Source organism: Choloepus didactylus, chromosome 10 (genome assembly GCF_015220235.1).
Source record: "Choloepus didactylus isolate mChoDid1 chromosome 10, mChoDid1.pri, whole genome shotgun sequence".
NCBI lineage: Eukaryota > Metazoa > Chordata > Mammalia > Pilosa > Megalonychidae > Choloepus > Choloepus didactylus.
The window spans coordinates 128,774,151-128,786,881 of record NC_051316.1 but is presented as its reverse complement, the minus strand read 5'-3'; the positions used below and the strand labels follow the sequence as shown (position 1 = coordinate 128,786,881).

Genomic DNA, 12,731 nt, shown 5'->3' with positions numbered 1-12,731 from the left:
TCTGCGTTAGCGTTTCCCACTCCCCTGGGGCCCTTGTCCGACGTGTCCACAGCCGACGCGGCTGCCCTGATGCCCTCGGTGCAGGCAGAGATGAGGAGGACTGGGCCCTGGTGTCCCCAGTGTCCCTGCGTGCGACGCTGCCCTGAACTTGAGGGGAGTAAGGGGCACCCTGATGGCCCAGACTTTAGTTTTTATCCTGCGCTCTGCTTCCACCCCTTCTGCCCCGTGGGTGTTTATCTGTCACTCCATCCTGCCGTCCAGACCAGCTTCTGCCTCATCGGGTCTGGGGAGGGGTGTAGGTGACGTGGGGTGCGAAGCCCTGAGGGGGTGAGGGGGCAGCCCCCATGGCCTGGGGCTCAGCGCCGACTGGTTCTGGGTGCGTGGGGACAGCCTGCGGTGGTGGGGGGCTCCTTCCTGCCATGTGGGCCTCCTGGAAGGGTGGCCTCGCGGACTGGCGGGTGCTGGGCAGGTTTCTCGCAGACTGCACCTGGGCACAGGGTAGGCACAGCAGGAAGCTGGCAAGGCCAGGGAGGGGCAGGGAGTGCGGATGAGGCCCTGGGCTCCTGGGAGGGGCCCCGAGGGTGCCAGGCTACCCCGATGATTCAGGGGCCTCAGCGTGGTGCTGTCGCCCTGGGAGAGAGGCAAGTCCTGCATAGGCTGGAGCCACGTCAGGGAGCCTTGTCCCATGGTCTCGGCCGCAGGGGTGGCAGGGGCGGTCTGCAGCATTGCCGGGTGATGGGGGACTTAGGGACCCTGCAGCTCTGGCCTTGCTGGTCTCCCGAGGGGTGCCCGTGGCACCCCCATCTGTGGAAGGTGGAAGGGGGCCTGGTAGGCGACCGGAGTGGGGGAGGCTGCCGGGTAGTGCCCGGGGCCGCGAACCCCAGTGCTCCAGGAGGGGAGCCTGAGGTGGGTGCCCCTTCACCCCCTGTCTGCAGTGGGATCACGTCGGGCGCTCTGAGGTGCACCCTCGCTGGACAGTGAGTCAGGCGGCTCCACCATCGTCACTGGGGTCTGAGCAGAGGCTCCAGCGCTTGGTACGGTGGGCAGTCTGGGATAGACAGACGGACTGAACCGGAAGGGTGACAGGAGGTGGGCCCTCGAACCCAAGGTGACACTTCTCTTCCGGGGATGCAACTGGGGGCTCTGGCATCCTTCTAGCATCTCCTTGCGAGCGTGCGAGGCGTGGCTGCCTCCCCTGGGACGTGTTTCCCGCCTGCCTCCCTGGCAGCGGCAGGGCCATGTCCTCCCGGCTGTTGTCCCCTCGTGACCACCCCTCGCTCCTGGACAAGAGCCACCTTCCCCCCAGCTAAGGAGACAGAGGCCCAAGACAGGAAGATCCTGGCCTGAGCTCACTTGGGTGTCTGTAGTGTAGAGCAGAAGGAAGGTTCTAGACCAAAAGCCTCCCAGGTGGTGGGCGTCTCCACGAGGCACTGGGCAGAGGCCAGAGACCCGGGGAGCTGGGTCTGTGGGGCCGTGGGATCGTCGGCTGTGGGGCCATGGGCTGTAGGAACTGTGGGGCCGTGGTCTGTAGGGACTGTGGGGCCGTGGGGTCATGGGCTGTAGGGACCGTGGGGCCATGGGCTGTGGGGCCATGGGCTGTAGGGACTGTGGGGACTGTGGCTGTGGGGACAGTGGGGACTGTGGCCGTGGACTGTGGGCCTGGGCTCCTCACGCCCTGGCACGAAACTTGGCCTTTGTAGAGTGCCAAACCCAGAGGCCTCATGTGGGGAGGGCAGAAGGCCCTGGGGCTGGGATTTGGGGTCCCCGCCTAGCCTCTGAGTGGGTGACCTCGAGCAGAAGTGGATCCGGGCCGAGCTCCCAGGAGCCTTCTCCGGCTGGGGTGGGACTGGACACTGCCTCCCTGTGGTTGGGGCCTCCAGCCTGCAGGGGCTGCCTGGGCAGTGGGGTGCGAGGACCACCTGTGGCCCCTCCCCAGCAGCCCGGCCGGCCCCACGGTGTTCAGGACACCTGGCTCCCATGGTCCCTGGCCTACCGCCCAGCAGGCAAGGGGTGGCCTTGGTGCTTCTGCCTCCCACTACCGTCAGGCCTGGGCAGGCCGTGTGTTCACGGGGTGGCATGCCGGGCCCCTGAGTCACGCCTGGTCCCGGGGGCGGGGGTGGGGGCGGGCAGGGGGCTGGCCCGCAGCCAACGTGCCAAGGCCTGCCTGGGGCCCCGGAGAGCAGGGGCTGCCGGGGAGGGTGCTTGTCTAGGGTGGGGGCTGGGGGCTGGACTCCGTGAGGGGCAGGAGCCCCTACCACTCGGCCTGCGCAAGGGCTTGGTTCCCCCATCTAAATGGGCAGAAAGCCCGGTGGGAGGAGGGGCTGAGGGCTGCGCAGGAGATGGGGGCCCAGACTCCCGGGTGTGACATTCGGGATGGCCAGGGACCCGACAGGGCGAGCTCGCCTAGGCACACGCTGTGGCCCCGCACGCCCTTTCCCACCCTCGTGACAGCCTCTGCCCTTGAGCTTGGGGCCCGGCTCCCACACTCACTGGCCTTGCTCTGTCTGCAGCTCCGTCCCTGCTTCAGGTGGGAAAATGAAGCTGGCTGCTGAGCCGGCTGGTGGGACCCGACTGGTCCCCCTTAGCCACGTCGGGGAGGTGTGAAGTCAGAGGCAGGGTCTCTGGTCTAGGGTCACAGAGCAGAGAGGGGCAGGGGCCTCCGGAGGCACGGCAGCCCCCACTTCCTTCCGAGGCTCAGCCAGGTGGAGCTGTCCCCGTTCTGCAGTGAGACGGGTCAGCCCCGGGAGGCTCACCCAGCAGCTGGGGGGTTGGGGGTGCAGTGCCGACCCTGTGGGAGAAGGGTCAGGCCGAGGCTGGGTGTGCACCGCAGCCTCGTGACTGCTCCGACCTGGGCAAGGAGTTTGCCTTCCCCAAGGCCCGGCTGCTGCTTTGCAGAAGACTGAAGGCCCTGGCCCTTGGGGGTGGCCCCGGGTCCCCTCACCGGGAGGACAGATATGAGGGTATAAGGCTTTGGCAAGGCGGGGCGGTTGGAACGGGTGGTGAGGGGGTCGGGGCCCAGCGGGTGTGGCGCCTGCAGGGCACGCTGTTGGGGGTGAGTGGGCTCGGACTCCGCAGCGGCACTGACAGGGCTGGGGTCGGCTTCCTGGAGGAGGTGTCCCTGCTGGAGCCAGAAGACCCAGAGGGGAGAACCGACTGTGGGTGCTCTTGCAGGCCGGGGCCGGGAGGGGTGCCTTGGTGGGTGCCTGGCTGCGGAGGAGGCTGAGGGGTAGAGAGCCCTGGGTAGATGTGGGGGTTTCTCCAGGCGGGGCGGGGGGCAGGGCCCGTGGCTCTGCCGGGCTTCACGGAGGGCTCTGGGCAGCGGCTCTGCAGGGTGGCTCCATCTAGGACATGCAAGGGCCCTGGGGTCTGCAGCCCTGTCTCGTCCCTGGGCCTGCACACAGCAGGTGCTTGCTGACAGCTGGCCGAGCCGAGGTGTGGCCACTGGGGTGCAATCTGCCCGCCCGCCAGGCTGCTGCCGGCCCACCCGCCCCTGTACCCCTGCTCGCCTGCCCTCACGCTGCCGGCCATGTGCCGTGAGGAAGGAAGCTGAGGTTTGGGTGCTGGTGGCTGCGGCCTCCTGCCGAGAGGGAGGGTTGAGGCCTGAGGAAGGCAGCGGGGGGGCCGTGACAGGGCTGCAGGGATCCCCCAGGGCCGGTAGGGCCTCCCGGGGAAGGAGAGTGAGGCCAGGCTGCAGCCCCGAGTGGAAAGGCAGGCGTTGTGTGGGCAACCATGGGGCTACCCCGTTGGCTGTGGCTGGACCCCCGCAGTGGGCCCGGGGCAGGGCACTGGGCGCGACGAGCCCTTGGGCTTCGATGGAACAGTAGGTCTGTGGGATTTGAGGGGGACCCCAGGCTGAGGGAAGGACCTTTTGGGTCACACATTTGATCTCCTCCCATGACAGATGGGGAAACTGAGGCCTGGAGGGTGCAGCCCGATGGCGTGCCGGGAAAGGGTTAACATCTGGCGCTCCTGGGGTGTGTGCTGATCTGGGTTGTAGACTGTCCTGCCAAGGCGACGTCAGGGGAACTGGGGAGAGGCACGCTTGGGCGCAGGCCTGAACCGGGAGGGCGGCCCCCTCACAGTGTTTGCTCAGTGCCTAGCACATTCTTGGCGCTCCGGTGAGCCAGGCGCACTGGCTGTGCCCAGGTGCAGGCCCCATGCCCGCTCGGACTCTCAGGCCGAGCCGAGGTGTGGCCGCTGGGGCTAAATCTGCCCACCCGCCAGCAGCCTTCACAGACGCAGGGACGGCAGGGTAGGCGTGCCCCAAGTGCCGTGCCCACGAAGGGCCTCCCCAGGCATCCATGCGCACGGGGGGTGTGGAGGGGCTCCCCCCGAGAGCCTGCGCCACCCTGAGCCTCCCTGCAGGGGGCAGGGCTCCGGGGAGGGAGGAGGGGGGGGTGGGGCTCGCCTGGAAGGTGAGGGAGGTGGAGGCCCAGCAACCATGGGGGGTTTGGGGGGGTGGGTGTCACTCCTGAGGCTGGTGCAGGCGGGTCTGAGGGGCGTGGTGGGCCGGCAGCCAGGACGTGCCCCCTCTCCGCCAGCACGGAGCCTCACTGGGGCAGGGGTGGCCCCACGATGCCAGATCTAGCCTGCCTCCTGGGGCCTTCTCCTCCCTGCTTGCCAAGGGTGGCAGGAGTTCGTTTCGAAGTGATGAGGCTTGTTGGGCACAGATGAACCGATTCAGTGGGGTGAAGGCTGAGAGGATTCCATGGGATCCTCCCTGCCCCACCCTGAGAACACAGGCCAGTGGCTGACTGGTCAGGCCCTCGGGTAGCTGAGGAGGACCTGGGGGTCACAGTTGACCAACAGCCACAACTGAATTGGGCCTCTTTGCCTCTTGGGGATAAAAGCCTTGGCTCTGGCTGGGCGAGGACGAGATAGGCTGGGCCATGAGCTGGTGGGCTTGCCCAGGAGTGGTCCCAGCCCCGAGCCCTGCGTGCGGGCAGCTGGCAAGTTCCAAGAGGAGTGAATAAAGGATCCCAGGCCACGAGGAAACGGGTCGCAGGAGGGGAAGGACTGCAGACTCGAGTCTGGCTGGCTGGTCTCCCTAAAATCAGACCGTGGGGGTTGTTTGCATCATAATTATCAAAACATCAAGTGCTTGTGCCGGGAAATCCAAGCCAAATAAAAACGCAGAAACTGATGCGTCTTCTCCCACCTCAGAGCCCAGAGCCCCAGACCCCTGAGAATTTCCCTCGTCTTCCTTGAACCCCAAGTTGGGCACGCGTTCACGAGGCACCTGCTCTGTGTGGCTGGGCCTGGGGTGTAGGGAAAGCGAGCCGGGGTGGGGTCCCAGCAGACCACAGATGGAGTCGGGGGTGGGGACAGGGACTCGGGGAGCAGAGCGAGCCCAGGACAACCCGGGGGCTGGGAATTCGGGGAGTGAGGGAGCACAGGGCCTTTATACAGGGGTGCCGAGGCCCCTGGAGCAAGGGCGACGTGGGTCACATGGCAAGTTGGGGTTTCAGGTGGAGAGTATGGTGGGAGCAGATGTGTGGACAAGGCTGGGTGCTGGGACAGTGGCGTGGGGATAGGGGGGAGTGGGCTGGGAGGGGACACTGGGCCGGGCCGTGGCGGTTCAGCCTGGGCAGAAGTGTCTCTGCCTCGTCTCCGTAGGAGTCTGCCAGGAAGCACGGTCCCCACCCTGGCCAGGGCCCTGGGGTGGAGCAGGCAGTGCCGTCCTTGCCCAAGCCCAGCTCGGCCTCTGGCCTGGGGCTGCCTGTGGGCAGGGCTGGTGAGGAGGGGTTGCCCGTGGGTGCTGGAGGGAGTGGGGTGTTACCGCAGGGGAACTCTGGTGTGGCTGCGGCCTGGGTGACATCTCAGTGGCCAGTCCATCCCCAGTAGGGGCCCTGGCAGAGCTGGCAGGAGGTGCCCAGGCCGGGTGGCGGACAGCAGACGGTGTGGGCCACTCGGAGCCACCAAGGTCACCTGCCTCAGGGCCTGGGCCCGAAGTCTGGGCAGGGCAGCCAAGTGGACAGACTTGCCTGGACTTTGGGGCTCCCAGGGGCAAGGCGGAAGACGGGCAGGGCTGAAGGCTGGATGCTGTGCCCCCTGCACCCTGCTCCCCCACCTGCCCTGGGCTTGGCTATTGGCGGCTTAGCCACAAAAGGCGTCTGTGCCTGGAAGAATGGCCCCTTGTGTGGCTGGTGGGGTGGGGTGGGGAGCCACGGAGGCCTCTTCCCCTCCCCTACTTCCTGCAGACCCCCGAGGCAGAGCCGTCTGCCTGCGGCACCCAGAGGGGCTGTGCTGTTCCGCACGGGCCCTGCACCCTGCCGACACCCTGGCATGCCAGGTGCCAAGCCACACAGCTGCCTGCCTCCCCGGCCTCAGGACCCCGTTCTTTGCCGCGCCAGGCCTGCCCCCACAGAAGGCGGCGTGCAGGGGAGCGGTCCAGAGAGCTGTGGGGAGCTGGGGCCCTGCGCCCAGCTGACCCCCATCCTGGCCTGGACATCCCACCCCTCATGGTGCCCTCCTGGGAGCACGTCCCGCCTGCACCGCAGCTGCACGCAGGGACACTGCCAGCCTTGCCACCCAGGGCCCGGGGGACAGGCTCAGCGGTGGGCAGCGACAGTGGGGATTGAGGAAATGAGGCCGGGGTCTGCACCCCCTCCCAGGAGGCTCTGGTCCTCGGCCAGTGGGAGTGGCCTGTGCCCACAGGTGTCTGGCGAGTGTGGTGGGCCGGGCGGGCGCTGGGAAAGGGGAACTCTGCCGCGGGTCCACCGGGAGTGCCACTTGTCCGCTGCTGGCTGCCCTGCCCAGACACCAACCACCTACGCTCGCCTTCCCCTCCAGGCCCCCACTCACCCCCCAGCCGCCACGCTGCCGTGCCAGGAGCCCCGGGACCCTGAGCCGCCGGGCCAGGGGCTGCCGGAGCCCAGGGAGCCCCTGTGGTGGGGCTTCACGCCTGCTCTGGCCATGAGGCTGCACCTGCTCACCTCTCTCTGGGGGGGCGGCCTGCCCTGGCAGGTGGGGGGCCGCAGGTGGCTGGCAGGTGAGGCGGGCCCAGGTGGGCACTGGGAGGGCCCAGGTGTCTTTTCTATATGGGGTGGAGCTCATGGCAGGTCTGGGGTGGTGGGGGACCCCAGGTGGGAGAGCTGGTGGGCACTGGGGCCTGGCTCTGAGCATGCGCTTGGGAGCTGCCCGGGCAAGGGTGTCTGGCACGTGGGGCTCACTGCTGTCCCCGCCGGGGGCTGCTGCCAGCTTGCCTGCTTCACGTGGGCACCTGAGGCCGGGTGGGGTTGAGCAGCTGGTCTGCAGATCCCATGGCTTGCGTGGACTTCTGGCTAAAGACCCTTTCTCAAGCCAGGTGGGCCCTGGGCTGGGCGGGGGCTGACTGGCTCTCCCACCCTCACCTGGGGGCCTCGTGGAGACCCTCTGGAGGTGCTGCAGCTTACTGCTTTACAGACGGAGTCAGAGTGGGGGCAGGTGGTGGGGACCTGCCTTGCTCTTAGGGCTGCTGTAATCTGGCCCCAACTCCTTGACCCCAGGGCTGGGCAGAGCCCTGGCAGCCGCGTCCTGAGCTCAGCAGAGCCCTGTGAGTGGGCAGCAGGGAGGGGCGGGGGTCTGCTGCTAGCCAGGCCTGGTGGCCCCGGCGCCTGCCTGTCCCTGGGTCTCGGTTCTGGTCCTGGGGTCCCCTGTGAGGGCCCCTGAGGCCAGGGCATGGGCTGGGCGGGTGGTTGGGGTGTGCGGGGAGGGGGCGGCTGGTCGGGGCAGCCCCACTTGCAGTCTGGCAGCCCCTCTCGGCAGGGAGACGAGCGCTGTGGCAGGTCAGGGCTGGCGTCCCCCTCCTGCGTGCTGTCTGGAGGCAGAGCCAGCCCCTGGGCTCGCACACCCACGCCCCACCCAGGCCCTCGCACACCTCCCTTCTCTCACTGGCTGGCATTTATTCAGTTCTCGCATGCACCAGAGCCAGTGTACAGAGCCTGCTTATCTTCCCCAGGGCCCCTGGAAGGGTGTTCTGCGGGAAACTGAGGCTCAGAGACGTGAAGTGACTGGCCCAAGGCCACACGGCAGGCAGGGTGGGGCACCAGCCAGGGGGTGGGGTGCCAGCCCGAGCCCCTCGCTTCTCCCAGGTCTCTTAGAAAGCCCTTTGGCGACCACGAGACGTTTAACCCTTCCCATCCAGGGCCCCTTGCTGGGGCCCCCACGTGGGCAGTGGTGGGGGCTGGGAGGCTGCGCTGGGTGTGGTTCTGGCAGCCCCTTGGTTTGGAGCCGGCACCTGAAACAAGGACCCCCTGCGTGCCCCGGGCTGTGCGGGCAGTCTTCCCCGGGCCCCTGCTGTGAAGTGCGGCCGTCAGTGACCCCTCGCTCTGCCGTCTGAGTGGCAGGCGCGCAGTTATGTGGCTCCATGCACGTGTTGTGCCGCCGTGGTTGCTGGGAGGCCGTCTGGCTCTGGGCTCGGCGTCTGTCCTCACTTGGGCTGTCCTGGGGACCATGGCTGACTGTGATCCGAGGTTTCTGGAAGACTCCGAGCGCCTGCAGACGGCTCTCCAGCACAGGGCCCAGGCCAGGCTCTGCCTTCCTTCTTTTGGAGGTGATGGTGGGGGAGGGGATTCAGATCCGAGGGTGAGAAGTGACCACGTGTGCCTGGTCCCCACTGCGCAGGGGCCATGGAGTGGTGGCCTCAGCTCTCGGGCTTAGTTTCCTCATCTGTCAGCTGGGCGCAGGGAGAGAGCGTCCGAGCCAGCTCCTTTCTCTAAAGCTGCCTTGACGTGGGAGACCTCCCGGCTGCCCTGCCCTGTGCTGCGGTCTCCAGGGGTTTGCACCTGGGCGTCATTAGGGTGGGTTGGGGCCTCGTGGCCGTGGCAGCCGTGTGGTGGTGGCCGGGTCGGTGTGCTCCGTGTCTGGGGTGCGTGTGGACGACCAGACACGTTGGTCCTGCCTGCAGAGGAGCCTGCAGGGACAGCATGGGCTCTGGTTCCCATCTCCTCCCGTGCCTCGTGCCTGTCACCTCCTGCTGCCACGGTTTGTTCTCTGGTTGTGAATTCTCTGGGAAGCCAGCCAGAGCCGCACGTTCGGGTTGCAGGTAAAAGCGTGTCATTTGGTTCTGAGAGTTGCACGCCTTCTCTGGCCACTGTGGGGTCTTCCTGGGCCGGGACAGGTCAGGGTGCTGGTGGGCTGGGTGTGGGCAGGGCACGGGTCTGAAACCTTGGAGGGTGTGCTGCTGGCGGCTGCCAGGTGGGCATCCCCCCCTCCCTGGAGGACGAGGGCGGTGGCCCTTGGGCTGGGCGAGCTGCTGGCCGCTGCCTGGCCTGGTTCCCACAGGACTGTGGTCTCAGGGCCCCTGTGCCCAGCCCCCAGCCCCACGGCCGGGTCCTTGTTGTCTCCTAGAGAAAGAAAACGCCTCTCACTTGCTCCCGGAGCTCCAGCCCCCGCCCCACTGCCCATCCCCGGGGTGTTTGGGACGCAGGCTGTCCACGCTTCCTGGGAGCTGTTAGTAGACGTCCCCACGGGGACTGTGGTGGTGGAAACGCCCTGTCGTGGGGGCCTGCCCCTGCCGCCGTGTTGATCCTCACCATGGCCTGGGGTTTGGGAAACGTGTATTCGTGTGGTCTGGAGAATCTGTTGGAATGCTGGCGGATTGCAGTAGCTGTGGGATGGCAGTGAGGGTGTGCGGTGGGCTGTGCCTGGGCGGCACACCCAGGCCCCTGTCTGGTGGGGAGCCCGGGGGCAGCAGGACCCTGCTCTGAGAGCCTGGGCAGCGGGGGCCGTCGGGGAGGTGGCCTTGACCTAGGCCTTGAGTGCAAGGCACTTTGATGAGGTGGGGGGGGTTGCTTTGTGCACAGAGGCTGTGAACGTCTGGAGTCCAGAAGGAGGCTCTCCTCGCTGTCTGTCCGTCCATCCCTCCCTTCCAGAGGCCCCTGTGGGCTGGGCACCGCCGTGGGGGCCGCACTGTAGCCCCGTCTTGGGACGGTCCGTGTTCGAGGCCTGCCTCCTGCAGGCAGCCTTCCTGGGCCACGCTCTGCTCCGCGTGCTCGGCCTGCGCCAACCCAGCCTTGCTCTGTGCCCGCCGTGGCCGCGGTGCCGAGAGGCAGATGGCAGTCTAGGAAAGAGGGACTTCAGTGAAAGTGAACACGGGTGTGTGTGCACGTCAGTGGTGTCCGTGCCCTGCCTGCTGCGGGGGGTGGGGGACACCCTGAGAACAAGCTTGGTGTGGGAGCTGGGCTGGGGGGACGGGTGGAAGTTAACGAGTGAGGGGAGCCGAGCGCTCCAGGCCGGCGGAGGGGCGGTGCCAAGGCCCTGTGGTGGGGGTTCACGTGCATCCGAGAGACAGAGGGAGGCCCGGGGAAGGGGGCGTGGGGGGGAAGGCTGAGGAGGGGGTGGTGGGGAGGAGGAGGTGCTCTGTGTGCCTCAGGGCTGCCTGGAGAGGCTTTGTCTGGCCTGGAGCAGAAAGGGGAATGAGTTTCAGCGGCTGCTCTGGCTACAGCAGGGGCGAGGTGGGTGGGGGAATTAGCCGGGGTCCTCTGTGTTTGTCTGGGGAGCACGGAAGGAGGCACCCCCGGCCCCAGCGTGGGTGGCGGTTAGCGAGGGCGCCTGTGCCACGGCTGTGTGGGGAAGCCCCTCCGGCAGGTGGGCGTCCTGTCTCGGGGCGCCTTGAGGGAGAGGCGCTGTCCCTGGTCTGTGGACGTCCCCGTGCAGAGGGGAAGACGGCCCGTCGTGCTGGGCCAGTGGGCCTGTGGTGCGGTGGCACTGGGCTCCTGCCAGGCCCAGACTGGCCCGAGGGGTCCCCAGCGGGGCCCCGTTTGAACCGGTTGAGAGCTTTGCTTCGCTCTGCCCTCCTGGGCCTCCCTGCTCAGTTGCCTCCCAGCTGCTGAGGGGGTCCCCGGGCCAACCCCAGCCCTAGGCTCTGAGCATCGCCCCACATTTGCAAAACAGGGGTGCTCGGGATGGTGGGCGGACCCAGGGCTGTCCCCAGGGCGTCCCCTCCGCTCCTGCTGGCTGCATGGCACGGAGCCCTCCACGTGCTCATGCCTTCGACCCGAGCATCTTCCAGCTTATTCCAAAAGGTGCTGGAAACTTGGAGGGAAAAACAGCCCCAAGGGCTGCTGGAAACCACGCCCGTTCCACGAGAGCTGCGCTCGGAGCTGCCGAGCACCATGGCTCAAAATGAAACAAGAATCGTTTCTTTTCCTGTCTGAGGGAAACTGCCTCGGAGCCCGTAGGCCACGCGCCCCCTGCCCCCCAGGCGGGGCCCGGAGCAGGTGGGGATTTCACCAGGAGTTCCCCTCCCGCCCACCCACCCTGCGCTGGGGCCTGGCGGGCACCCCTGGGGCTGCCGGGACGGTTCTGGCCACAGCCTGGAAGGGTGGCCGCAGCGTCCAGGACCCGGCCTGGCCTTGGAGAGGTGAGCACCCCGGGTGCCTGGCCGCCCCCCCGCGTGTCCTGGATCCCTCAGGGCCCTTGGGTGCTGGCCGTGCGCGGCTGCCCTGTCCGGCTGTGGGGTGGCCTGGGGCGGGGAGACTCCTGGGGACACCAGGGTCGGGAAGCCTGGGCTGGGCGTGGCGGCTCCACTCTGGGCAGTGCCTCCGTGGGCAGGGGCCGGTCGGACCCTCCCCTTGTGGGCTCCCCTGCACTCCCGGCCCGGCCACCGTGTGGGCAGGTGCACAGCAGGTGCTCGGGCCGCGGCGGCTGCTCCTTAGTGCTCACCCGCCTCCTGTCCGGGTGCCTTTGTGTCCCCAGCACTTCCCACTGGCCACGGCCTGCAGGGCCTCGAGGCAGCCTGCGGGTCTCAGAGCCTCCCCCAGCCCTCGTGGCCCCTCCCTGCACCCCATCTTTTGTCACATGCTGGCTGTGCCTCCTCCCCAGGGATTCCATCAGGCCTGGGGGGCTGCCCCACCCCGGCCCCAAGCCTTTGGCCGCGAACAGGATGTGGTCCAGCTGTCCGGTGGCAGCTGTAGGAGGGGGCCCTGCTTGCTGTGCGAGGGAGGGGACATGGCTCGGGCTCCGGCCACAGGGCACGGCCAACAGCTTTCAGATACTCAGGAGCCCCTTGGCATGGGCAGGGCTCTGGGCTCCGTTCCAGGCCCCAGCTGAGGGGAGCATGGCTGGGTTACCCCCGAGCTGCCGCTCTGCTTTCCCGCTTCCGTCCTTGGGGTGCCAGCCAGGCCCCCATGCTCTGGGCTCCTGGAGTGGGGGAGGCCATCTGTGTCCTCCGGGTGCCCAAGGCCCCTCCGGGGTAGGGACGAGGGGCCCCTTGTGGTAAAAGCTGATGCCTTGGGAGCAGCATTGCGGGGCCCTGAATTTGGGGAGCCCTGGGTGCTGTCCATAGCGACCTCCTTTCTGCCTGTGGGGTGGATGAAGCATCCCACTGGGAAGGGACAGTGGCCACTGGGTGGGGACACCAGGGGGGGTCTCTGGATGCCCCCAGGCCCCCCGTCCTGCCAGGGCAGGCTCTGCACGTGGCCCCAGAGTCTAAGGAAGAGGGAGACAAAGCAGGGCTCACCCTTCCTGGCAGGCGTTGGGCGTCTGCCCCACACAGGGTGACGAGGCTGGTTGGCGGGGGAGTAGCCCATGTGTTAGGCCTGCACCCACTCTCCTGAGTGGCCTGTCGGGGGGAGGGCAACTCGTCCCTGCAGCCCCTGAGGGTACATGAGTGCCCTGGTGCAGCGGGTAACAGCAGGGCCTGGGCCGGAGCGGGGAGGGGTCTGGCTGGAGTCAGGCCTGAGCCGCCCAGCCTGCTGCCCCTTCTCACCCTAACCCCGGCACACTGTCAGCGTCCCCTCCCTGTCCTA

The 12,731-nt window shown here is 67.8% G+C and overlaps 1 protein-coding gene across 3 annotated transcripts in view; it reads left to right on the top strand.

The window, feature by feature from the left end:
- RXRA (retinoid X receptor alpha) overlaps nt 1–12,731 on the top strand; it is a 95,098-nt gene that overhangs the window by 44,891 nt on the left and 37,476 nt on the right. The window contains exon 1 of one of the 3 annotated variants that reach the window (XM_037798023.1): nt 11,045–11,344. The exons of the other annotated variants lie outside the window; for them this stretch is intronic. Within the exon in view, the coding sequence (XP_037653951.1) occupies nt 11,107–11,344 (238 nt within the window). The 5' untranslated portion in view covers nt 11,045–11,106. Of the gene's footprint in view, nt 1–11,044; nt 11,345–12,731 lie in introns of those variants that run through there. 3 annotated transcript variants of the gene reach the window in all.